The sequence below is a fragment of the Spermophilus citellus genome (assembly GCF_964194105.1).
Source record: "Spermophilus citellus genome assembly, chromosome: 7".
NCBI classification, from domain to species: domain Eukaryota; kingdom Metazoa; phylum Chordata; class Mammalia; order Rodentia; family Sciuridae; genus Spermophilus; species Spermophilus citellus.
In genome coordinates this window covers 106,337,916-106,365,421 of record NC_138188.1, presented here as the reverse complement: position 1 = coordinate 106,365,421, position 27,506 = coordinate 106,337,916, and the positions used below count along the sequence as shown (strand labels likewise).

The 27,506-nt window shown below is 40.8% G+C and overlaps 1 protein-coding gene across 4 annotated transcripts in view; it reads right to left on the bottom strand.

The window, feature by feature from the left end:
• The window catches only part of CD86 (CD86 molecule), a 69,433-nt gene extending 43,294 nt beyond the window's left edge, over positions 1-26,139 (bottom strand). Inside the window, exon 1 of one of the 4 annotated variants that reach the window (XM_081302058.1) lies at positions 26,010-26,139. In XM_081302058.1, coding sequence (XP_081158184.1) covers positions 26,010-26,023 — 14 coding nt within the window. In that variant the 5' untranslated portion in view covers positions 26,024-26,139. Of the gene's footprint in view, positions 1-5,794; positions 5,899-8,456; positions 8,843-26,009 lie in introns of those variants that run through there. The other 3 variants (XM_081302059.1, XM_081302056.1, XM_081302057.1) reach the window with 3 other exon arrangements.
• Between the last annotated feature and the right edge of the window lie 1,367 nt (positions 26,140-27,506).

The window sequence follows — 27,506 nt, the reverse complement described above, 5'->3', positions numbered from 1 at the left end:
GAAAGCAACAGAAATTATACTTCTATTTTCAAATATACAGATGACACAAAAATGAGCCCAAACTGGGTCAGCCTAATTAGTATTCACAAAGTCTAAAAAGAGAGACTAACATCATAAGAGTAAGTATACAGACCTGTACTTAAGTTTTAAAGTAACAACTATGTAAATGGAAAAGGTGGATGCTAGAGAAATAGCTTATCTAGAATAAATATAAAAATCACATAAATATTAGTATGATGTGGCTAACCAAAATTAATTCAGTCCTGTTTTGGAAGGGAGTGCCTGGGATCCAACTCAGGGCCTTGCACGTGCTAGGCAAGTGCTCTACAACTGAGCTAAACCCCAGCCCAATTAATTCAGTCTTAACATAGAATTCGCTCTCTGTACTCTGTGCTAATCAGACCACATCGCTTGTGGTATCACACTGACAAAATTAGGGTTTATCAAGTGAAAAGGCAGCACAGTTCACTAGGGGATACTGAAATTATGTCAAATGAGGAACAATTAAAAAGACTGGGGGTAATGAACCCGAAGAAGAGAAGACTGTGAACACCCTGTGGCCTTCTGAAAACATTTAAGGGATCTCCTGGGGGAGAGCACACACATTGTTGCTGAAGGGCAAGCAGTTCCAATCACTGGAAGTCATAAGGAGCCAGAGTCCAGCTCCAGATGATGAAGGTTTTAATGGAGAGCCACAATTTTCTTGGGAGGAAATGAACTCCCCATTATCAACACTGCTCAAGGAAAAGTGGGGTACAATGCAGAAGAGATACTTTTGTGGGGAGGGATTTATTGTTATGTAATCGAACTCCATAACATTTAAATTCAAAAGTATCATTTCCAGGAAAAAGGAAAAATAAAGGAAGACACGGAAGCACTCCATTCCATCTCTCTCTGTCCCCATCCTGAATTTTTTTCTTTCTTTCTTTTTAGCATTGGAGACAGTATGGTATGTTTAGAGGACCTTCCTGTCTGGACAGTCTGTTGAGCTGACTATAAGTGACCCAGGGCTTCAGATGACATGGAGAAGAGCAAGCACTCCTATGGCCCAGAAAGGTACAAGATGGTGGTATTTGAATTGGGCCTTGACAGGTGACTCAGACTTGGTCTCAGAACTGTACCCTGATGGCGTGAACAAAGTGAGCCAGGCTGCGAGGGATTGCAGTAGTCAGTTTCTGTTAGAGTGGATGAAGTTGTACCCAGTATCGGCTCTAACTAAGTCTACTTCTTCTGATATTTGTACTCATGAGGGTTTCAGCCTGGGCCACTGCATCATTGAACAGGTTCCTCTAAGGGTTGCTCTCCTGTGACATCAGCAATGATGCATTTCCTAGAGCTTGGTGTGATGGCCATCTGCCTCTGCCCTTGAAAAGCTCTGCAAGCTTCCAACAACTCTTTTAAATGTTGATTGAGTAGAACTGGTTAAGCCTTTCAGTCACATTCTTGATATACATGCACCTAAGCAGAGAACGTCAGGCATAACCGTGGTTTCCATGTTCTTTCTTAGTATAATATTCTTTCGCATTTTTCCCTTTTATATATATATATTTTAAATTTAAGCAACACATAATAATTTTACATGTCTATGGGCTACAGTGTGATATTTTAACACTTTATACAATGTGCAATGATCAATCAGGATAATTTTCATAAACATCTCCTTAAACTTTTATCATGTCTTTGCATTGGGAACATTCAAAATCCTCTCTGCTACTCTGGCAAGGTTCTAGAATATGGTCAAGTAGAATCACATTTAGGGACGTATGGAAATGCAGCAATGATTATAGCCTTTTCATGGGAAATTAAGAAGAGTCGACTAGACTGGAGAAGAGGTTGAATTTGCACAAATAACAAGGAATTAATTTTTTGAAAGTAGATCAGAAGAGCTTAACAGGGCCTGGAAAGTCAGATAAAGAGTTTATATCTGATTTGAGAGAAAATTGGGAATTGGGGATCAATAGTTTGGAAGTATAAAAAATAATGTAACCATGAGCTGGAGTTGTGGCTCTGTAGTAGAGCACTTGCCTAGCATGTGTGAGGCCCTGGGTTCGATCCTCAGCACCACATTAAAAAAAAATAAATAAATGAAATAAAGGCATTGCGTCCAACTACAACTAAAAAATAAATATTAAAAGTATAATAATAATGTAACAATGAGCTGGGGTTGTGGCTCTGTGGGAGAGTGCTTGCCTGGCATGTGTGAGGCACTGGGTTTGATTCTCAGCACCATAAATAAATAAATAAATAGATAAATAAATAAAAATATAAATATAGGCCCATCTACAACTAAAAATAAATAAATAAAAATAATGCAATGAAAGTTTGAAGAAAATAAGCTAGTGGCCCAAGGAAAGAGGTTAAGGCTGGTATCAGAGTGGTCAAGAAAGCCAACAGTAAAGCTTGTGGTCCTGAGATGAAGAGACAGGACCAGCATAGAGGCAGTGGGCATGAGGAGGAGGTGAGTGAGCGGTGTCTCACTGAGAACATGAACACTTCTGGCCTGGTGGACACCAAGGATAGCTGGCTATGGACAGACACATCATTCCTGCTGAGCTTCACTTCCCTCACCAGCTTTATCTCCCTCTAATCCAGGCCTGATCAGTTTCCAATCTCTCCTTGGAGCAAATCCCTCTGTAGCCTCCATCTATGGAGAATTTTTTTTTAATTTTTAATATTTATTTTTCAGTTTTTGGCGGACACAACATCTTTGTTTGTATGTGGTGCTGAGGATCGAACCCGGGCCGCACGCATGCCAGGTGAGCATGCTACTGCTTGAGCCATATCCCCAGCCCTATGGAGAATTTTTTTACCTAACTCTTGGATTCCTTTCAGAAGCTGCTCTTGCCCTTGTTCATTTGGAAGCACAGTATTTCCACACAGATATGAGGAGGGCAGCATCAAATATGGTACATATTACAAGGATGTGCACTGATTCAAAAAGCAAACATCTGAGCAGATCCACAAGGAGCCAAAGGAGGCTTTTACTCACCCTCTGATACTGTGGTAACTAAAGTATTAAAATTAAGAGTACATTACCCACTGGGTGCAGTAGCACACACCTGTAATCCCAGCGGCTCCGGAGGCTGAAGCAGTAGGATTGAAAGTTCAAAGCCACCCTCAGCAAAAGTGAGGTGCTAAGCAACTCAGTGAGACCCTGTCTCTAAATAAAATACAAAATAGATCTAGGGATACGGCTCAGTGGTCAAATGCCCCTGAGTTCAATCCCTAGTACCCAAGTGGGGGGAAACGAGTATATTACCCTCATCAGCTCAGAAGACGGGGCACCATACAGGAATAGCTTTTAGATTTTCCTGTCCCCCAACAAGAAGTTTGTGTTTGAGACAGACACCTAGTTCTCTTAGGTATATCTAGAATCATGACTTTTTGGAGTTAAAATTTACCACCTTTTAAAAATATTGATGGTTTTCAAAATCAGTTTTTCCTTTTTTGCCAATAAGTGCCCAAAGTAAAAACATCATGCAAAATTTTATAGTTGCCTATCCAGGTCTGTACACATCCTGGGAAAGGGCTGTGCCTGCCAGGAACAAGGCCCAGAGAACTTACTAACAGGTAGCTATGCCCATCCTGCCCTCTAAGGGAGCCCCTTTCTGATTTCAGAACCAGAACCAGGTCAAAGAGAGAAAAGCTAACTGTTTCAAGGGCACAGTTTGAGGGACAGCCCCTTCTCCCCATCTGTGTACCAGTCCTAATCTAACACTTGGAATTCCCACATTACTCATTCCTTGGGGTCAGGCATTTTTTGAAAGCCCCTGTTAAAATGCAAATTAGAGTTAGAAGGGAGAAACGGGTTGGGTTTTTCGTTGTTGTTTGTTATTAACCCTAAGGAGTTAAGTTCAAGGTAATTCACCTAAATAAGACATGGAACTCAGGAACTCAGAAAGGAATCACATCCCTGGATGGAAGAGGATGAAGTCCCAGGCCCTTGGTGGAGAGAGGCATAGTGCTGAAAACACATTTTCTTCCCCTACACACATTTGAGATGTTGTCTATATCCCAAGCTGCAGCCTGATTACCCTCCAATGTGCAAACAGTTCACACATTTGAGATGTTGTCTATATCCCAAGCTGCAGCCTGATTACCCTCCAATGTGCAAACAGTTCAGAAACAAATCTATGGAGTAGCGTTCAATGAGGGGTTGTGCACACAGACTCTGGTCCTGTCTTTCCTGCGCCCCTCACATGTTCTTATCTGCCTGGTCATGAAAAGTGAACGGCGTAAATTCTGGAAAACTTCCCAGGTGCCTCCCCACTAAGCCAGGTTGTTTTAATTCTGTCTTTTCTCTCCTGTATCCTCAGAGTGTCAATCCCCTGGCCCAGAGATCCCTAACCTCAATTCCTACTTGTATCTGATTTTTGAAACATATTGTTCACATCTTGATTTTTCTCCTAAAGAATCTGGCATGGCTCACCTTTTTCTCTTTTATAATTTTCTCCTGATCCTCATTTCTACCCAGGATGGGACATCCAATATCCAGGGATAATAAGAGTTGTGAAAATATCAAACATAAAGAGAGTAATTAATCAGCACCATGACTCAAAGCCTTTCCTTTTCTTCAAAGCACTGTTGCTCCCAGTGGTGTTAATGTGATTACAGTATGCTGTTATTATTTTCCACTTCAAGAGCACAGCAGCTTCAAGAGCACAGCGTCCCCTTATATCATTTATGCTCCTTGTTGAAAACCCGGTTCCTGGGACTAGGGTTGTGGCTCAGTGGTACAGCACTTGCCTACCATGTGTGAGGCACTGGGTTTGATTCTCAGCACCGCAGATAAATAAATAAAATAAAGTTCATTGGCAACTAAAAAAATATTAAAAAAAAAACCCAGGTCCTAGGACATAGTAAGCACACAACATACATATTCTGAATATAAGAATAATAACAGATTCAGAAAACCCATTACACTTTGGACGGCTCACAAGATAACACTCATGGTCTCTTTAGCAAACATAATACAGAATGGTGAATTTGACCACATAAATACACAGTCCAGAGCCTTAGTCCCAAGATTGAATTTACACATAAGAAGAGCAGGCCATCTCCTTAGTTTTTACAATTTGAGAGGAGTGGGAAGTTCCCTTGGCCAAAAATTATTTTCACCTGTCTCTCCAGAACCTTAAATCACTATTAATGGAGGCGATATTTTAAGCCTATTTGCAAATAAATGCAAATGTGTTCACAGTATGTGCAACTGTGTTAAACCACTGACCGGGCTCTTTTTTGACCACAGTATTTCTTTCCAAATGACCTATTGGTCTCAATATTGGGATGGGGCAGCTAGAAGGGAAGAAGTTGGGGTGGGAGGATAAGCATTTCTGGACCAGAGGAGGAAAGGTCAGACAGGAAAGCCGAGGCTATTACAGAGAAGTTGTGACACTGCCTCCCTCCTCTACATTTCCCATTGTACATGGGGCTCAGGCAGGGCCAACATCCTTGGACAGTTTCTTCCAGAGCAAAGCTGCTTGGAGCCCCCAGCACTCCAAGGTCAAGGGCAGCTGCCAGCTGTTTGGTAAGTGGCACCTTCCATTCTTCTGCCTATCCGGTCTCTTGGCCCACTAAAGCCTATACAGGGATCTGGCTGGAAGAGACTCATTTTTCTGATATCTCATCTCCAATGTAGCTAGTCTCCAAATTAAGCCCGATGGCCAAAGGTTTTAAGCATGTCTTCTGCCCTCCCTCTGATGCATCCCCTTGCCAGCCACCAGCCCATCCCTGCCCCAATGCAGCCTTCTCTCACGCTGTGCTCCCCGGGCACATGGGCTTCAAAAGAACATACCTGTCACTTATGCCCATCCACCGTAGTTCCCAGAGACCAGACACATGAGCACAGCAGCATTCCCGAAGAGCACAGGAGTGAAGCTTTGAAAATACACTCGGAGGAGTCAGTGCCAGCTCCCCAGGCCTGCTAAGACTCCTCTTGTAGAGAAAGAATAATCTCAGGACTGAGGCTAGAACTCAAATACAGAAAGGGGAACTGACTAGAGAGAAACAACACCGCAGACGGGCCAGTGTTCTTGCGTGGTTCCAGATAACTTCTGCTGGCAGGTGGGCATTTCCACTGATGAGAATGACTACAAATACAGGCTTGGACAGAGAGGCAGTGTAAAGCCCTGAGGAAACCCCCAAAGACAGCCCCATCCACAATCATGACAGACACCTTCCCTGACAGAGTGGTAGAGAAGAGGAGGGCAATCTTCAAAGCCCACGGGAAAAGACTCAGCTCAGCTCAGCCACGTGCCAGACACTGGATCTGGCCCCCAGAGATGCAGGAGATGGTCTTCCATTAGAGCAGAGATTGAATCATTCATTCCTCTCCATGGATCCTGCTAGAAGCCAAGTCTCATATGCAGCCATCATTGTCCGATTACCCTAATGTAATCCGAATTGTATGAATCTGGAATGCTTCTATTATTTTGGTCCACTATTCCTGGAAGTGGGTGGAACTGTTGAGTTCTGGGACTAGTAACAAACAGAAGTGAGAAAGGTGGGTTTATGCCCGGTAAAGATCTCTGAACCTAGTGCTTCAGCAGGGATAGGCTTCAATTATAGACAGGGATCATTATGATCTGCCCAGGAGCATCGGGGACTGCAGAGCCCTATGCTCAGTGATACTGGAGGCAATGGTAGGCATTTGTGGGCCTCTGAGGTCTGCAGCGTTTGAGCTCAGAAGAAGCAAGGCAGTCCTGCTGAGAAAGCCTCCCCTGCTTTTTTTAGAGGCTAGCTGTGGCCTGCAAAGCTAGAGAAATGAAAAGTGACAAAGTGAAAGTTGGTTATTGGTGGCCGGGTTGAGGAAGCTCACCCAGCCAAAACATGTGGTACCGGGGAAGGACCCTGGGCTTGGAACTGGTGGTCCCAGGTCAGATTCTAGCTTGACCACTGGATACAGGGCAAGTTATTGGACACCTTAGAGTCTCAATCTTCTGTCCTGTGAAATGGGACTAGTTATAGCTTTCCTTTCTGCATTGTTATGAGAGACAAATATGGTATTCTATGCAAATCACCTGGTAGCAAGTATGAGCTGTTTAGCTTTCCGTTATTAGTCTCCTTTTTTCTTTTGAGTCTTTCCCAGTTCTTTCTTTGACCTTTCCACAAAGATCTTCCCCTTAGCATTAAAGAGGTGATGATAGTTCTTCCCAAGCAGGGTCTGTAAGCCCCTTCACGTTCCATCCTGGGCCTCTCCAACCCACAGGCTGCTGCCCAGGTCCTTGTCCTGACTCACTTGGGCCTTACTTCCCCTCAGCCACTCTACATGAAGATCTTGGAAACTTCACCCTTTATATGGATAGGCTCCACCTGGGGGTTTCCTCTGGGTTTTACAATCACAATTTTCTTTTAGTTGAAAGGGTCCGTGTGGTTTTCTTATTGTAAAATATGAAATCACTCACCTATCAGAGGACAGGAGAATTCATTCATGTTTCCCTTATTTTTAAGGGTCTTCCTTTTCCTTGTACACAGTCAAGATGCAAGATATGCTAAACTGAAAGTGCTGCTATCAAAATATCTGAAGCTATATTTCCCAAACTTTAGTCATTCTAGTTACTAGTACCACTTCACATCCATGTAAAATCTGGACTATTGCTTTTATAGTATTTTTCTCTTAACTTACTTTAACTAAATTTATTTTAAAAGAAAGTTTTATGTTAATACTAAGAATCACAGAAAGTAGTATCATTTGCAAAAAAAAAAAAAAAAAAAAAAAGATGAGTCAAATAGCATATCAAACTGGGTTTGAGAATCACAGAGACCAGTGTTCATACTGTGGCTACGGATACCTGTGTGTTCTTAGGGAAGTTATATGGTGCCTGAGATTCTGGCACACCAGAGGCTATTTTTTTCTTTATTTTAAAAGGCCGTTTTATAGTTTTTCCTTTTCTACATCCCTACTTCAGTTCCTGTTTACAGTGCGTGGCCTCTTCCAAGGCTGTAACATAGAAGTACCCTAAAGGAGGGAGATGAGTGGCAAGGCCAGCACCAGAAATAAGGGACCATGTGGTGTCATGAAATTCACTGATTTAGCACTGCAAGAATGTAAAGGACCTGGGAAACTATCCTTCTCGCCTTTCAAGCAGGGACCCCTCTGTGTCATCTCTGATGGAGGCATGTCTGAGCTTTGCTTTCTCATTGGCCAGACTCGGAGACTCACTACCTGATAGTTATAGGAACATGATCCTTTTTATAATGATCCCTTATCTACCACTTCTAACTCCCCAGCTCCGTAAGTAACATCCAGTTGTCCCTGTCCTGTTTTTTAGAATTACCAGAATATATTCATGAACCCTCTTAGGTCAAAGTTTCCCGATATGCAGAATGCAGATATTATAAATCCACTCTCTGCTAAATACCAGCAGTCTCCTCCACCGTTCGGTGGGATGTGATCTCGAGGACCCTGCTCAGGGACCCTCCCACTAGCACCCTCCTCCCTGAGTGAGTCCACATACCTCCTAGCAGAGAGGGCTCCGGCAGCTTGGAGCAGGCAGTGACAAGATGACATTCATCAATGAGTCAGAGGTCACATTTAGCTTAAAACAATTGTAGGAGGTTGGCTGACCATGATTGTTTTCACACGTTAAGCCGATGGCCGCCCCCTTACCCACTCTTGTTTGTGTGTCAGTGTTTGGGGCCAGCGATCAGCCAATCAGAAGCACCATGGCTGCCCTGTGCGCCACGAGAGCCCGGGGCGGACAGGATGCAGCAGCTCTGGTAGTCACCAGCATCAAAGGCTGCCAGGAGGCGGCGCAGAATGAAGATCAGTTCCTTGTGCTTGGTGAGGAGGAAGTTGCTGGTAACCTCAGAAAGCTGCTTTCTGTGTTGGCCTTCTTCCTCCACTGCCTCATCCCCGGATGTTCTCATGCCTAAGGCCAAGGCTGCAAGGAAAAGCAGCGGGAGAGGGAGAGGCCACCCAGGGCAGTAGACCGAGCTGTGGGCGGAAAAGGCACACACCCTCCTGACGCCACGCCCACACCTTCAGGGTCTGCTCAGTGTGACAGAGCCAGACACCCATCAGCATTTAGAAGCATCCAGCACTTAGCTCTAATTTCCCTTCTCAGCCATATGTCCGTTGCTCTGTTTAAATGACTGCCTGTGGCCTGTGGCTAGGGAGCCGTCTAAAAGTATTCTAGATAGTGGTGGAAGTGGCGGTTCCAGTGTAGGATAAACAGTTTCCACTCTGGGTAGTGTTTGTTTTCTGAACTTTCTTTGAAACAGATTTGTGCAGGTGGGGGTGAGCAGAGGAGATCCAAAGTCAAAGGCTCTTGTCTGGGCTTTTGTGAAAGCCCATGGAGGAGGTGATGTGGGTATCCTGTGTTTTATGCAAGAAGAAGGAAGGGGAGAAGTGTATGATCCTATAAGCAGTGGGAACCCCAGAACCCCTTGCTTGGTGCTCCCAGAGGGTGACAACCTCAGTGCGATGGCTCATGCCCAGAGAGGCAGTGCCTTCAGCTTAGGCAGTCTCTGTAAACATTCTCATTTCCCACTGTGGCATGAGGTCAGGGAGCTGCCAGACTTCACAGACCACAGTGGACTCAAGAGAGTGAGGGTGAGGACAGTTGCATATCTTATTGGAATGGCTAAAACCCCAAAACCTGACCGCACCAAATGCTGCCGAGAATGTGGAGCAACAGGAGCTCTCACTCATTGCTGGTAAAAGTAAAAGTGCAAAACGATAAAATTACATTGGCAGTCAGTTTCCTACAAAATTAAGCAAACATCTACTTCGTAAGCCAGCAAAAACACTTCTAGGTACATTGACTCAATTGAGTTAAAAATAAAATAACTGCAAACATCTACACACAAGTTTATAACAGCCTTGTCCATAATTGCCAAAAAAATTGGAAGCAACTAAGATGTCCTTCAATAGGTGAATGGACAAACTATGTACATGCATACATGGACTCTTATTCAATGATGAAAGGAAGTGAGCTATCAGGACATGAAAAAGGGTGGAGAAAATTTAAGTGTTTATTGTTTAAGGAAAGAAGCCAATCTGAACAGGCCACATACTGTATGATTCCAATGACATGATATTCTGGAAAAGGCAACATAATGGAGACAATAAAAGATCAGGGGTTGCCAGGGGCTTGGAGGGAGATGTGGAGGGATAAGCAGGTGGAACACAGAGGATTTTTAGGGTGGTGAAACTATTTATTATGATGGTATGATGGTGGGTACATGGTATACATTTGTCAGAGCCCATAGAACTATATGACCCAAAGAGGAAACCTTAATATAAAGCATGGACTTTAATTATACATCAATATTGGCTCATTAATCAGAACAAATATGCCACACTAATGCAAGTTTGCAAAAAATGGGGGAAACTGTGCCCTGGTAGAGGGTAGATGGGAATTCTCTGTACTATCAGCTCAATTTTTCCCCCTTTGGTAAGTCTAAAACTGTTCTAAAAATAAAGGCTATTAATTTAAAAACACACACACTCTGACCACATGCACTGATTCCTGGCAAAGCGACTAAATTAATGATGTGACATTTTAGAGGGTTCCTAAACTGCTGGGAAAGAAAATTAGCATCAATTTCACAGTCCAAAGATTCACTTCCCCATGGTGCACACTTGTAATTAAATGCCACACATACAATGTTTAGAAAAATCTCCAGTCTTTTTAAAATGACTGCCCTCTGCTTTCACACTTTATGCATATTTTTTGGTGCAGAGCCATAGATTTTTTATGTCAATTCCTTAGGTAAATTAAAGAAAAAGCCCCACTGTTTTCTTAGGGTCAGATCAATTTAAAAAAAAAAAAAAAAGCTTTCAGTTCCATTTTCTGGAGGAACATTCTTAGAAATATAGTGGGTTTCTTTTACCTTTGAGGGGGGATGCTATGGTATCCTACACTGAAAGCAAAATTTATATAGTTAAGAATTAAAGGTTGATTCTTTTTCTTTGCCCCACACTTGCAGCCTTGGTATTTATGTCACTGAAGCAGAGAGGGACTCTCACTCTCACACTCTCACACAGATGCCATGCTCATCCTAGATTGGCTTTTTCTGTCTCCCTAGGTGCCCTGGGGGATCTTTTTGTATTCACTTTCTCATGATGCAAATTTATACCCATCATTCATGGGTGCTAGGAAAGAAGCAAGGTGTATTGTTTCTTAACTCGTATTCTATCAGTTTATGAATGCGGAACCTGGGCTTCAGTGACACAGTTTTGCCTAGAGATCCTCAAAGGAGAAGTCTGAAAGGCAAGGGACACCAACAGGTATTTGCAGGATTCTATCAAGTGAATGGAAACACTTTGTCTACACGTTCTCTCAAAAATCACACAGTAGTGCTGGGTGCAGTAATCCCAGCAACTTGGGAGACTGAGGCAGGAAGATCTCAAGTTCAAGGCCAACCTCAGCAATTTAGGGAGGTCCTAAGCAACTAATAATTGAGCAGGGGATGTGCCTCGTTGGTTGCGTGCCCCTGGGTTTAATACCCAGTAACAACAACAACAAAATCACATGGTGGCTTTAATAAAACATACCTGAACTTCAGCAGCAAAATGCATTGATCTGGACTGAAGATTGCAGTATCTTATATTAGCAGGTAGGTTAAGGGGAAAATTGTCAAAAGGATAAAAAATGGTCATCAAGATGCATGCATTTTTAGAAAAAGTATTGCTGTGCCGGGGACTCTGAGCCAGGGACTCTGGACATGCAGTTGCTTTCATGGTACAGGCAATGGAAAGGAGGGAAAAGATGGACTGGGGGACCTACAACTAGTAACAACCACTGCAGCAGGTGAGGAGCCCACTGTCCTATGAGCAGCATCGGAGTGAGATCTGTGGTCTGGTGTAGGCATAGCAGAGTGGCATGGGGCATGCTGGGCCACAACCAGAATCAGAAGTCTCTGTGCAGTGTATGGAACAAGGGCCATCATGGGGGAACTGAAGAAGCCAGTGGAGAACTGGACCACAGTTCATGGAAGCAAGGCTAGGCCAGAGAAGGATTGCAGTATAGGGAACCCAGGGACCCGTGACTCACCCCATGGACACAGGGGAACAGGATACAGCCACAAGACCACACGCAGAACACTCTTCCCACCTTGTCTGCCTGCCGTGTATCCCAACACCTCATGAGAGGAGAGGGGTCAGGTGCCAGGGCTGCGTGGGAACTGGTAATAACTCTAAACTCTAGTGACACATAAAGACACATATTTTATGGTCCCTCTTTGTTATTACCCATGTCTGTATCTCAGTAATATTTCCCATCTTCCAAAAATATACTTAAAATCCATGGATCATTGCACCATTTAAAATTTCTACTTTTTAATCTGTCTTCATTCATGTAACAAATGCTTAGTAAGCCCTGACTGAATATAGGCCCCAGAGAGGGATCCAGGATTAGCTAAAGAAGAGGGATCTCTGCCCTCCTGTAGTCGAGGACAGGAGATCCATCTCATTAGGTCAGGGTACTGGCCACCAAGGGATTTTCAATATATGCCACTTCAGTTAGGTATGATGTTCTTATGTTTGAGTAACCAGTCATCTTAAGAGTATGAGGTAGATTCTAACTATGTCATGTAGTTCACAACTAAGAAAAGTTTCTGGAGGACCTCTGGCTCAGGAACAGGCTTCTCCAGGAAGTATCAGTTTCTTCTTCATTTCATATTTGAAATGGTCACAGATAGCACAGTAGAGAGAACTGATTGGGCCGAGGATGGACTAAGTCATCCTTCACTTCCCCTGCAATTAACAATTCTATATTCTAGCTGTTAGGACTGGGGTGTAATTTGTGGTGGAGCACTAGCCCAGCATGTGTGAGGCCTTGGGCTCAATACCTGGTACCAGCAGGGGAAATTACTGTGCTAGCTCTTCAGTAGGAGTTTACAATCTTACAATCTCAGTATTTCCTCTGATAGTTTACATGAAATATGGCCTATTATTTTACAAATAAAATATGTAAAATCTTCCCAAGACAAATGAAATATACGTGCAGCAGGTTTAAAAATGATACCCATCAACTGACTACCAACATCTACAATGTCACTTTTCAGAACTCAAAATAAAATCTGATTCCAAGTTTGCTCTCCTTTTAATCTGCAGGGAGACTTGGGAACCTGAAAGCCAAATTCAAAAGGCTAGAGCCCTGACTCTAAAGTGGCCTGTTGGTTTAAGGGATATGCACTTACATATTCCGAGAAACTGTCATTTCCTTTATACTCTCATTTAGAAGAAATAAAATGAGGTAATATCTTAAATGTAAAAGTTGCTAGAAGAGTTAAGTCCATACCTTTTTTCCCTCTGTGTGCAGAGGAGGCAATCTCAGACATAACAAAACTAACACATTTTAACAAATAGCAGCATATTTCAAATTTAGGGAAGCATGAGATCTGTGAAAGCACCTTATGCAAAATATTTATGTAAGAGTATCAATATAATGTGCACAGCAAAGTAAAATAAAACAGATCAAGGTTATACAGAACACACCAATATGACTAAGCTTATTTTTAAAAAAGAAAAAAAAGATGATTTTTTTTACAGCTTCTATTTCACAACAGGTGTTGGGGCTCGCACACTCAGAGACTCACTTTCCTGTGGCATCTTTGACTCAGAAGCAACATACCTAAGAATTGTGGACCCCTGAAATGTGCATTCATCCACCTGGATCTGCAGTTCTCAAGTTGGTGGTGCAAAATCATTAAGGTATAATTTTTGCTATTCCCTTCCTCTCCTTCCCGTTCCTTTAAGGAAGATTCTAAGGATCTACCACAGAGAGGTGCTGCTCCTTGAAAGAAATTTTTCCAGTAAAACGAGATGGTGCTCTTCCTGTTCCTGACTTTGGAAAAGTGCTTCAATTTGAGCTTTACTAAAATCTTATTTAAGGCTGAAACATTCTTATATAAGCCCTGCATTGTTTGACTAGTTTTCTTGGGAGCTGTTGGAATTTTTAAGAAGGGCAGCACTCATAAACCAATTTGATCTTCGTGTTTCATAAATTGGAGATGAAATATTGCATTTCAGTTGCGCTTTCACTGTGCATGGGCCATTTGCATGCAAACAAAAGAGATTATTTTTAAAAGAGGTTTTCTGTGTTTTTGTTTTGGTCCCGTGGGATGACTGTGGTCTCTGGAAGAAGGGCTCAGGCCATTTTCACACTCTGAATGGTGTTCATGACACCCTTGCTTTGCCTTTCTCCCTCAATACACACTTCCAAGTCCTTGGCAGCCACTTTTGGTGTCTTAATCACCTCTCACCTTCACTATTCAACAGCCTCCCTCTGGTTCCTTAATTATCTTTCCTTTTTTAAATTAATTACTTGTTCTTTTTGGATATACACGACAGTAGTGTGTATTTTGATATATTACACATACATGGAGTATAACTTATTCTAATTAGGATCCCATTCTTGTGGTTGTACGTGATGTGGAGATTCACCAGTCCGAATGTTCTCTCTGATAGGTGGATGATAACACGCACTAAGGGGAGAGGTGGGGGAATCGAAGTTCATTATCTTTCTCTGAAAAGAGTGTGGTTATGAAACTTCCTTGCTCTAAAGACCCACTCCTTGCTCCCCACAATTTAGTGGTCACCAGGCCCTTCACAACTTGAATCTAACTTTTATCTTCTGTTTTTTTTTATATTTATTTTTTAGTTGTAATTGGACACAATATCTTTATCTTATTTATTTTTAGGTGGTGCTGAAGATCAAACCCAGCACCTTGTACGTGTTAGGCAAGCGCTCTACCACTGAGCCACAACCCCAGCCCCTTCTCTTCTGTTTTTATCACCCAGCCCACATACCTTACGCTGATCACCCTCTGGCTGGTCACTATTCCTGACCTCCACCCTGCCTCCCAGGGATCTTTGAAAACTTTTTGACTCTTTCACCTTGGCACACGTGTTCCTTCTGCCTGAATCTCCTTCCTTGCCTTCTCAACTGCAAATCTGTACTCTTCGAGATTCAGACTCTGCCACAGTAAAGCCTTCCCTGCCACTCTTCCCTCCTCTTTTTCACCCTGTCTACCTCTTCCTCACTCCCAAACTACCCTGTTTATTCTTCCATTTAAAAACAGTTTCCTTGTTCTGTTAAGATTTCACTGCTCAGATGGCTGTCCTGTTCAGATGTCCACAAGGACGGGAAGCACATTTCATTCCCCTTTGCTTTCCTAGGACCTGACATAGTAACAGATCCAGAGTGGGGCTCTGCACCTTTTGAAACCAATATCTCTAAACAGATTGCTACAAGGTGGGCCCTCTACTACTGCACTGTGGCTATTACAAATGCATTACTTCATTTAATCTTAGTGATCAATGTAAAAAGTTTTACAGATGAGGAAACTGAGTTTCAGGAAGGTTAGGTTAGGCCACTTGCTCAAAATCATACAGTTAGTGAGGTCAAGCTTAAGAAGATATAGAGCTGAATCTGTTTTAACTTCTACGTGAGAATGTCAGATAGATGTCACCGTACTTTTTTTTCACCTGACTGATGAATGGTTTGGTATACTGAGTAAGTGTCTTCGCCCTGCCTTTTACTAATTGTTCGACCTCATATTGCTAAACCTCTCTGAACATCAATTTCCTTATTTCTTTTTCAATGGGGAAAATAATATTTCCCCCATGTGGTTACTTTAAGGATGCAGGGATGACATGTCCTGACCATCACATCATCATGTGCTCCATTCTACTCTGGGCATGTGCTTGATATCCCTCCATTTGTCACTTAATCCTTACCCTCTGAAAGTTTGGAACCATTCAACTTGTTAATAGCCAAAGAAACCAAGGCTCAGAGAAATGAATAACCTGTCCAGAGTTCCTTTCATCTAAGAAAATATTTTCCTCAAGGCCCTCCAGAACCTTCCAACTCCCTGCTGTCTCGCCTCTCCATGTCCTTCACCTTCCATCCTTCACCTACTGACTTCTTCAGGGAGGCAGCTGGCCAGGTCCAGACTTTCTCATCACCTCCACTCTGGACTCCAGCACTCCCCTGCCTAGTTCACTGGTGATTCCTTCTCACCTGTTGCTGCCTCACTTTCGAGACTCAGGTCCTGTGGAATCCAAGCAGGTCATCTAAAGGAGCGAAGCCAGCCATAGGGGAAGAGGAGAGTTTATTCCCTACTAGAAGTTAGGCAGCTTCTGCCAGGTTCACTAATTATTATCATATGAGAATGAGGGCCCTGTTACCCAGTGTTCTGGTTCTCCAGAGGATATCTCTAGATATCCAAGATTGTGTGAATTCTCTAGATTTTTGAAATATTGGCAACTAAATATGTCAAGGCTTTTGTTTTATTTGACTACTCTCCGTGGACACTTTTAGTTTACTAAAAACGTTCAACCTCTGCTCCAGGTTTTGTTCCTGCTCAAGACTACTGGCTCCCTCCCTGGAACTGGCCTTTGTCCTTCGGTTACCAGAGCTTATTTTGGACCCTGACCCAACACATCTCTCTCAAACTTCTAATCTCTTCACCCACAAATCTTTCCTGCTGCTAGATACAATTGCTCGCTCCCCTGATCTCCCATAGTATATAGATAGCATGGTTATTCAGAGCCTCGGTTTGGAATTAGATTGGAGTTTGGAATCCTGGCTCTGTTATCAGCTATGTGACTCAGTTTTCACTTGAGGAAACTCAGAGACAATAATAGTACCTACCTCCCGCAGTTGTGAAGACTAAATGATGCAATATCACGGACCATAATTCCTGCCAGATGGTAAGAAATGTCAGCTACTTCTTCCCTGCTGTAGCTTCTATATAGAATTTCTATCTGATTCATCTTCATTTTCCCAACATTAAACTGAATAAATTAATGAGCATATAGTCATAGCCTCTTCCTTTCTAGTTCTGACTCACTATCGCCTGGGCCCCAATATAATATATTTCTAAGTTAGTCCATCCACAGTTACCTCACTCTCTTTTGACCCTCTGTTGCACTGACAGAAGGACTAGAGCAAACCAGCCCCTTCTAGGACATCAAGCCATTATATAAAAATTAGGGATTTTTAAAAAAATATATGTTTAAAGAAGTTTACCTTTCTGACTTCTCTTGGAAAATAAAGCTAAGCTGTCCAGACTCACATCCTTACATAGAGGGCAACAGTGTGATGACCAGCAGCCTGGGGAGGGGCCTCACTGGCAGTGTGGAACACTTCCACTGTCTATACGTCATGGGACCAGGCAGAAACCACAGACCGATGTCACTCACTTCCGTTCTCTGAGAGTCTATGTTGGCCGCTCCTGGCTTAGAGGCTACCACGAGATTGCTCTCTGCCTTGATTTCATCCATGTTAGCAGGGCAATGTATGCTCACCTATCAAAGAACCCCATTTTTATAATCCCACCAACCTGTTCTGACATATTTGCTTGCTATCTTGTTTTTGTATATTTTCTTTATAATTCCATAATCTTATGTTGTCTTTTGTTTTTACAAAGCCACTTAAAACTTCATTTTTAATTTACTTAACCATCTACCTATGATTAAAAATTTAGGTTGATGCTTATTTTCCTTATACTAAATAATGCTGTAGCAAGCATTTATATATATATATATATATATATATATATATATATATATATATATATATATATAATGGGTGGTCACAATACCTTTACTTTATTTTTATGTGGTGCAGAGGATTAAACCCAGTGCCTCACATATACAAGGCAAGTGTTCTACCACTGAGCTACAATCCCAGACCCTGTAGTAAGCATTTTTGTGCATACCTTTGTTTCAATACCTTTTATTATTTGATGAGCTAGATCCATAGTAGTGAAATTATTAAGGAAAGATATATAAACATTTTGTAGAATAAAGAAAAATGGCAATTTTATATCTACTAAAATTAGAAGTACATATTTGAACAGTCAGCCAAGCTGAGTAAAGATACAAAAAAGTCTTTACCCATTAGAAGCAGGTGCTGAGGGCCATTGCCAAGTAGGAATGACGCATCGATATTTCCTTGCCAGCGTACCCTATGTTAAATGGACTTGCCTTGGAAATTTGCTGTGACCTTGCATGTGTGTTTGAGAAAGGTGACCCTGCTCAATGACCAGGGTGGATCCAGGATTAGGGTGTATCCTGCAGTTTGAGGAAGTATAGTATCCCGGTCCTTGGGTTTAGGGCGTTCCCAGTTTAAGACCTTGGGTTTTAGGGAAGTTGGATGTTGAGGATTATTGCTGCTGGAAATAGGGCGTTCCTGCTACCTGAGCTCCCTTTGAGTTCTCGTGAGATTCAGAGAGTATTTTGGAGAAGAAAGCTCGTGGAGTAGGTGAATTGGGTGGCAGCAGAACTGGGATTGCCCCAGAGCGTGTGTGGAGGCCGGTGTGAGTTCAGGAATAAAGAATTGCTGTTTGAATCTACAAAGCTGTGGTGGCTCGTGATTCTGTGCCCAGCCAAGACTGCGGCAAGCAGGCATAAATATTTGAAGTTCAAAAAGTTAAAATAGACAATTTTTATGAATTTTTATAGTTTTCCAAACCCCATATACCCAATTACAGTGCAGGATTTTGTTTTAATGTTTTTGGTACCCCATCTTACATAAAATACAGTTCAGGTGGCTTTGTTGTTTGGCTTTCACCTTATTCATCTGCATTTAGCCTGCCCTTCTCTTATCAATAAGTAGGAGGTCAATTATAGCATTCTGTAGATTATAGGTAAGGTTTTATTAGTTAGAATTGATCAGAAAAGGCAGAGCTAAAGAAATTTAAGACTCAATTTAAAACATAAGAAATGATAGATTTTAAAGAAAAAAAGCGTGAGTCCTAAAATGTTTTATTTGCACAAGACTTTACATCCATATAAATTCTTACACCCCTCATGGCATTGGTTAAGTACTAGTACCCTCATTTTACAGAGAACGACATTGAAGTTCAGGGAGTTTGATGCTTCTGCCAAAATGGCAACCTTAGTATATAAGTAGAGAACTGTGTATTAACTGCTGATTATGTGACATCAATAGCCTTTAATCCTGTGCATTTATCTAAGACACGATATGACCTGCAAACAAGCAGAAACAGCTACATTTACGTGCCCATGAAAGCACGCACAGTTCACTGTAATAAAGAAGTATTGCATTGATATGTTTACCACTAAAGAGAGCTTCAGGAGGACAGATTTGTTTACTCATCTCTGAAGTCTTTCTATTGTGCAGCGTGGTGCCTGGAACAAAGGTGCTAAATGAACTGAAAAGAAAATTCCCTAAAACAGAGAGAAATAAGCAATTCCCAGAATGAGTGTCTCTGGTGTAAGCATCTTAAGACTTCAGAAATAAGTCAACAAATTGCACACCACAGAGGTTATACCCATTCATATCCCCACAACCCATAGTATATCAAATTACCTTTTATAATTTACTCATTAGAATCAATACCTCTACCCACCCACAGCCCAAATCTGTGATTGCTAATTTGATAAATGAAATATCCTATTGATGTTTCAATTGGCATGTCTCTAATATTGAATAAAGATGAGCATTTGGATTTTCTAAAGTATTTTTACATTTTTAAAATTTTTAATAATTATATATTCAAAGGAAGTTAAAAAAAATGTATAGGGAAGTCTTGAGTACCCTTCCCAGTTCCTCCAATGGCAGCAGCTTATAGGATGTCAAAAAACAGGAAATTGATATTGATATAATCCACAGAGCTTAACCAGGTTTTGCCAGTTTTACATGCACTTGTGTGTGTGTGTGTGTGTGTGTGTGTGTGTGTAGTTTTATGCAATTCTATCATATGTAATGACTGCCACTATCGAGGTACAGAGCTGTGCCACACCCCCAAGATTTTCTTGCACTGTCTTTTTATAGCCATATACCCCTACTGTCCCTACTATCCTCTAACCAAGGCAACTTCCAATCTTCTGTCTCTATAGTATGTTTTTATATTTCAATAATGTCATATAAATGAAATCAAGCAGTATGTAACCATGGGGGATTGGCATTTTTGTTTAACATGATCCCTTGGAGACTCATTCAAGTTTTTGTGTATATAAATAGTACTCTTCTTTTCATTACTTGGTATTCATTGTATGTATGTGCTATAGTTTAAATATTCACACTGAAAGACATTTCATTTTTCAGTTTTTGACTACTATAAATAAAAAATGGTATGAATATTCATGTACCAGTTTTTGTGTGAACATACATGTTCATTTCTCTGGGAAAATGCTTAAAAACGTAATTGCAGGGTCATATGGTAAGTGCATGTTTTCTTTTGTAACACAGTGTTGTTTTCCAGAGTGGGTATAACACTGCACATTCCCAGCGGTGATATATGCATAATCTATTTCTTCTGCATTCTGCCAGCATTAGTGTTATTGCTATCTTTTTATTATTTTAACTATGTTGACATCTTGCATGCTTTTAATTTTTATTTCCATAATAGTAAATGACGTTGACCATCTGTGAATGTGGTAATTTTCCATTTGCATATCCTCTTTGAAGAAATGCCTTTGGAAACATATCTTTTGCCCACATTTTAATTTGGATTGTTTTACTGTTTAATTTGATAAATGAAAGTATCTCATTGGTGTTCACATTAGCATTTCTTTAATATTTAGGGAAAATGAACTTTTTTGTAATTTATAATTCTTTGTTAAAAATCACTGAACTATTACTAAAACTGAATTTCTTTTGTCATTTCATAATTGTTGGTTTCTATTCCCAATAAGACTATAAAAATAACATCAGCTATTTCATCTATATTCACCACAGTGCTTTAAAGATCAGCAAGTTCATCAGATATTTTTGTTTAGTTGGTTGAAAATACTTGTAAGATAGGGGTGATGATGAATTAGTTTGTGTAGTTGAATATTTCAGTTTTATCCAGTTTTCCCAGTTTCTGACTGGCATTGATCAATTAGTTTAACTAAATGTTCATCCATTTTTATTTTTATCAGATTGTTTAGTACAATAAGTCTTATTAATTTGGTCCCCAATATTATAGAGATGAAAAATTTGGGCTGTTTGTCTTATCATTTCCCTGATATTTCAGAAAGCAAATTTTAGATTTATTCTGACTCAAAGCTTTCTAAGAAAACGTTTTAACACTTCTTTACTCCAATTGTACTCTATGTGTTTTCTTGATGGTTGACATAAATTATAAGTGATTATAAAATTCTACTTGGGCTTGTTTTCTTCTTTATACCAAAATCTTCATCTCTGAGAGACCTCAAATAACAGCTTTGCTATGACCTAAAGATATGGAAAGGAATCTCGGTCAGGACCAAAACACAACATGTCAAATGACAGCTGCAAAAATCCTTTTGTTCTTGAAATCCTTTCCAAGCTGTTTTGGGTAGAAAGAAGTGATGAGTTTTCTCTCCTTTGCTGAGCTTTTAAACTAAGAAGATTCCAGGACAGAAGATTCTAGAGTCTGCTCTGACTCTAGGTTATTTCCCCACAGCTCGTAGTGAACAGCAGAGAGGAGTTGGCGCCAGGGAACAGGCCCCATTTATCCACCAAGATTTTTGCTTGCGGGCGGGCGTGGTCCCTCTGAGCTGTCTCCGTGTTCTCAGCTCTTTAAAGTTCACTCCCTCACTCAACTGGAAGTGCCACAAAGGTCACTGAGGGACCCTGGACTGACATTTTCAGTCCTTCTCCCTACTTCACCTTTCTGCAGAATTTGACACTGTGACTACCCTCCACTTGGTGAAACATGTTTGTCCTGTTAATTTAGGTAAATAAACTGATTCTTTTCATTTCTTTGTTCCCCTCCCACCTCTCTGATGTGTTTATCCAGTTTCTCTGGCTGTATTTTTCTCACCAAGTGCATTAATTTGCTCTGGCTATGGTAACAAAGTACCACAAACGGAATGGCTTAAACAGTAGATTTTTTTTTCCTCCCCTGGAAGCCAGAAGTACCAAATGGGGGGACCCGCTCTGTTGTTTTTTTCTGAAGGCTGTGAGGGAATAATCTGTTCCCGGCCTCTCTCCTTGGTTTGTAGGCGGCCATCTTATCTTCCCTCTATGTATATTTCTTTGTCCAAATTTCCCCTTCTTTTAAGCATACCAGTCATCCAGGAGTAAGACCCACCCTGACAACCTCATTTTGACTTGATTATCTCTGTAAACACCCCACCCAAAAATGATCACATTCTGAGGTACTAGAGGTTAGGATTTCAACAGATAACTTTTGGAGGTGGGTCACAATTCAACCATTAGCACAGAGCTACTAGAGTCACCTTTCATGTCGTATCTCATGTGCTCAATGCAGAATTTTGGTAAATCTGCTTTGTCTTCCCATGGATACGTCCTCTTCTTTCCTGCATCCTTATCCTCCCTTGGTTTCCATAATACCACTTTTCCCCTGGTTTTCTCCAGTCTCCCTAGCCCCTCCTTGAGTTCCACTCTAGGCTCTTCTGCCTCATCTCTCTCCTTAATTGTCAAGATTTTCCAGTTTCCATCTTGGCTTCTTATTTCACCATCCCTCTCCCTGGGGAAGTCATCCTCACAATAATCTAAACTATAAACTGGACTTACACTGAAGACTCTTCATGTCTACCCTAGTCTGTATTTTTTTTCTTGAACTCGGCACCTGAATATCTCCTTTCTACTTGGATACCTCCATTCAGTTGCTCTACAGACATCTTAAATTCCACATGTTAGAAAATGGACACACCCTCTGTCCTCTCTCTTCCTTTGCCCCAAACCCACTCCACTTCCTATGTCTTCCATTTTATGAAGAATACTTCTGGGCACTTCTTGCTCCCACAAGTCTCCAAATGTGTTAAAAACAAATCCTGTCAAGTCTAGTGTTTGAATATCTTTTAAATGAGTCCTCTCCTCTCTGATGCCACCATAACTGGTCTCTGAGTCATGTCCTCTCTTATACTCTTTGCTCCACGTTTGTCCCTGCACCCAACTTGGCTTTGACTTCTTTCACTTCATCCTTCTTCCCAATATGTAGCTTCCCGTAGTGATCAAAGTTACTCCCTGGAGGCTGTCCTTATTCTTGAGCACTACCTGTTTCAGGTCGTCCCCTGAGAACCCAGCTTGGGATTGCCCTGACAGGCTCAGACAATACTGAACACTTTTGCTGGTAAAGAAACTTTCTGCATCCTAGTCCTAGAAATGCCATTAAGTATTTGTGCAATCTTGGACAAATCACTTCCTTTCTGTTTCTTAATCCTTACAACAACAATAATAAAAATAATTAATAACAATAGTTACTGAGTGTTTATCAGAACCTAGTTCTAAGATCAGTATATGGATTATCACATTAAAATCTCACAACCACCACCTGACATATTAATTATATCTTCATTTTAGAGACAAGAAACTGAGCATTACAATGGTTGAGCAATTTCTACAAGGCCACACAACTAGAAAGCAAGGGAGCTGGTTTGCAAGCCCCAGCAGTCTTTCCAAAGCATGGTCACTTAACCACCAGACAATCACATCTGTAAAATAAGGAAATGAGTGCTCTATCCTCTTCCAAGTATAATGTGCTATCAAAATAGGCCTAAAAGAACTGAAGGAGTTAAGGTTGGAGTGAGCATATTTTTGAAGAGGAGTCAAGACATGAAAAAAGTTAAACACAAAGGTCTAAAGCCTTACAGTGGAATCCCACAGATTATGAGTGATCATATACTGCTAAATAGTTGTAAATAAAAATCATATTAGCTTGGTTTCTTTTTAAAAAGAAAATCTAATTTTATTTTTCTGCCTAAAAACCTTCAAGTTCAAAAGCACACAGTAGAAAATAAATCCATCTGTATTTCTGAGTAACATTGTGTGTATCACTATACATTCTGCTTATTTTCCCCTTAAGCTAACACTTTATAAAGTGTTCTGTACAGGGTTTTAATGATTCCATGATGTTCCATATGGATGTTCTAACTACCTATGTTTAGATATGTAAGTTGTTTCAAAGATTTTCCCTATTAGAAACAATGGCCAAAAAAAAAATATGTCACTAAAATTCTACAGACACATATTATTAAATCCTTAGCATAAGTTCTCCAAAGGGGAAGTGTTTGGTTAAAGAATATATACATTTTTTAAAGGATTTTGATATATTTCACTAGATTATTGCTCAGTAAGATTATATAAACTTCAGTTGGTAATAAGAGTATAAATATTCCTCTCTCCTCAGCAACATGGAGGATTCTTTTTTTTTAAAGTATTTTTAGTTGTAGATGGACACAATACCTTTAGTTTGTCTATTTAGTTTTATGTGGTGCTAAGGATTGAACCCAGTGCCTTACAAATGCTAGGCAAGAGCTTTACCACTGAGCCCCGGCCCCAGCCCCAGCCCCAGCATGGATTCTTGCTTTTTTTTTTTTTTTTTTAATATTTACCACTTTGATAAAGAAGAAAAAAAAAGATCTTTTGCTGTTTTAATTTGTATTCCTTTTATTTCTGATAAGGCTTAACGGTTGTTTATTGGCTACTTGTTGGTTTGTAACCAATTTTCAGGTACTGAAACAAAGAGAATCTTAACAATAACCAGATAAACAATGGCCTGTTTTCCTATAAGCCTCTGTGGGCAGTGCTAGGATTAAGCAACATCATTCCTGTCGCTCCACAAAGATTCTAAGTTCTGAATTTTTTATGGGCGCCTATAAAATTTCAAGATTTCACTAGAGAGAAAAGCAATCTTTGCTTGAAAATGAAATTCTAGTCTTCTGATTAAAAAAAAAAAACAACAAAAATACAGCAAGGCTATTTCCTAAACCAGTAAGTGTTGGGTAAATGACAGACTTTCAAAGAAGAATAGTAACAAATAATGACTGATTGGAGCCGCCACCATACAAAGGAAGGGGAGGTATGACTTCTACCAGGGAGTCCCTGCCATGGGAAAGGAACCTGTAGCAACGTGGAGAAGCCCTGTGGTGCTCAGCAAGGCTGGCAAGAAAGACCTCCTCTCTACCCCTTAGGAGCAGTGTGACCCTGGGTGAATTATTTAGCCTCTTTAAGCCACTCTTAGTTCATCTATAAAACAGCACAATAATAGTATCTGTCCAAAAGCCATCGTGGAGATTAAAATTGAGTGAAACAGCACTAGTAAAGTATACAGCACATCTTTCATATTCCATACATGACAACTAATTGAACTACTCAGCTTCCTTCCACTACCCCACCTTCCCCAGAATCTCCCGATCTCCCATGGCCTGATTGTGACTCATTAACTGAATTTTGTATTTTCTCCTTATACAGTCGTCCCTTGGTATCCGTGGAGGTTGGTTCCAGGACTTCTATGAATGCCAAAATCTTGAATACTCAAGTTTCTTATGTGAAATGGCATAGTATTTTCATATAACTCATGAACATCCTCTCATATACTTTAAATCACCCCAGTATTACTTAAAATACCTACTATACCACAAATACTATGTAAATAATTGTTATACTGCATTATTTAGGGAATAATGACAAGAAAGAAAAAGTCTATACATGTTTAGTACAGACACGACCATCATGGGTCTAACTACAATACCCATCTTCGGTGGTTGACTCCATGAACGGGGAGCCCACAGATACTTAGGACCCAGGATACCTCTTCTTCTCCTTCCTTTTCTTTGGCTTCTCTCCTTTTACCTTCTCCATGTGAGCCCTCCACTCTTAGGCCAAACTGACTATTATGTACCAAAAACATTTCCTTCTCATTTGTCATATTTGTGTAGACATTTAAAATTTTCCTCATTCTGGACTTAAAAACAAGGTCTGTAAACAATCAATATTTGTAAAACAATTTACAAGACCAAAATTCATCATTTAAAAAAAAACTGCCAATAAACTGTTTTTGGCATCTCAATAATTTTCACCTTCATGTGGCAAAGATCTCTTGAAGAAAAAAAGGGAAAAAAAGAATCAACCTAGAGCAGAGGCTCCAAGAAGGAGAGAGAATGATTTCTGTGGGCTTTAGCTAACTTTTCACATTATATGCTGCTCTCCCACCCAGGAATTTTCACTTTGGGCCTTTAACTAGACATGCCCTGAATACATATTAGCATTCTCAGGCAGGAAGCGTGGTTGTCAGAGTCCCGTTCTCAACCTCAGCCTTTTACTGAGGTCATAACCCTCAAAGGCCCTGCAAAGGGTAAGCTCGATCACACTTACCACCTGGGATCCATCTTGACTGCTTCTGCTGTGTCCCAAGTTCTGGAAAGGAGCCCACTTGTTTGTCTGGCTGTGCTGCTCTGAGTTCTAGCATAAGAATAGCAGCCCTTCCACGACTGTGCGAGGCTTCCTCGGCAATGATCATATAGCCTGTTAACTTTCTTTAAGAGGAACTGTTCCTCTTTTCAGTCTTTGCCCACACTTGAGGAAGATATTTAACCCTTTCCTTACTTTTTAAAAAAATTTCATTGACCTAGGTCTAAATATATTTTTATAAAATAATTCAGCAATTTTGGGGTTCCAGACATGATGTTAAGATGAGGCTGACCCCAAATCCCCACTCTTGAAAATCCCTTAAAAAACTGAGAAATTAAATTGAAAAAGGGGGGGGGGAAGTCTTTGCACCTGCTAGGTAAAGTAAAAAGACAAGTTTTGGTAAAATGATTAAAACTGTGATGAACTGAGTGTGGATGGGTGTAAGTAGCCTCCCCTTGTCTATTTCCATCCTTAAGATGAGGGAGGACATACTGAGCCTGGGATGAGGAGAGATGTCCTCCTGCAAGGGTTGTACAACCAAGGAGGGCAAACACAAATGACTACTTCTCTTAGCTCAGACCTACCCTGGCCAAAGATTACCTTGATGAGGAAGAATATTCTGGATTAGAAGCCTGATAAAAAGCAGCGTTAGAAAATTAATTAGATGTAGCAACACAGAATTCGTCAAGCAGAAACTATAGTAGAAGAAATTTCCTCATATGAACTAAATGGGACATCATTTAGAAACTGAAATTTTAGTACATAAAAGCAAAGTTTGTGAAATGGATTCTTATCCAGACAAATCAGTGAGAACACTTTAAATTCCAAAGAGAGAGAAAGAAAGCTAAAACCCCCCCCCAAAAACCTGATGTGGCCTTTTTCTCAATCTCAGAAAATGGTAGAACAATACCTTAGAGATTTTTAGGTTAATATTTCCATCCTAAATAAGATGCCAGTTATTTGTGAAATCAACAGAAATATACTACCAAGTAGATAAGAAAACAACAAAAATTCCACAGCCAAGATACTCTTCCGAAATCAATTACTTAAAGATGTTTTGCAGAATAGTAAGAAATGAATCAAAACTAAAAGCCTAAGGGTTTTAGAGAAGGCATGGCTGATAAAAACCAATGCTGAGCTTTAAAGGCAGTTAAATATAAAGAGATAAGATTAGATAATTGTTATAAATTTGATTCAAAATGCAAGTAAGAAAAATTATTAGAAGTAAATGATCGGGGGATCCAACATGGCCGCCGCGAGGAAGCAGCAATTCCAATGTCTCCACATTAACGGGATCAGAAAGACCCATTGGAACAGCGGCAGTCTACCTACTGAGGAACTTCTAGCAAAATTCCGTTAAGAGGGAACCTGCCGGGAATTGGTAGGTTTATTAGAAGTGTCAGTTTGTCCCAGACAAGTGGATCTTGGCTGGCCACGCGGGCGCGGAGGTCCAGTCCCGGA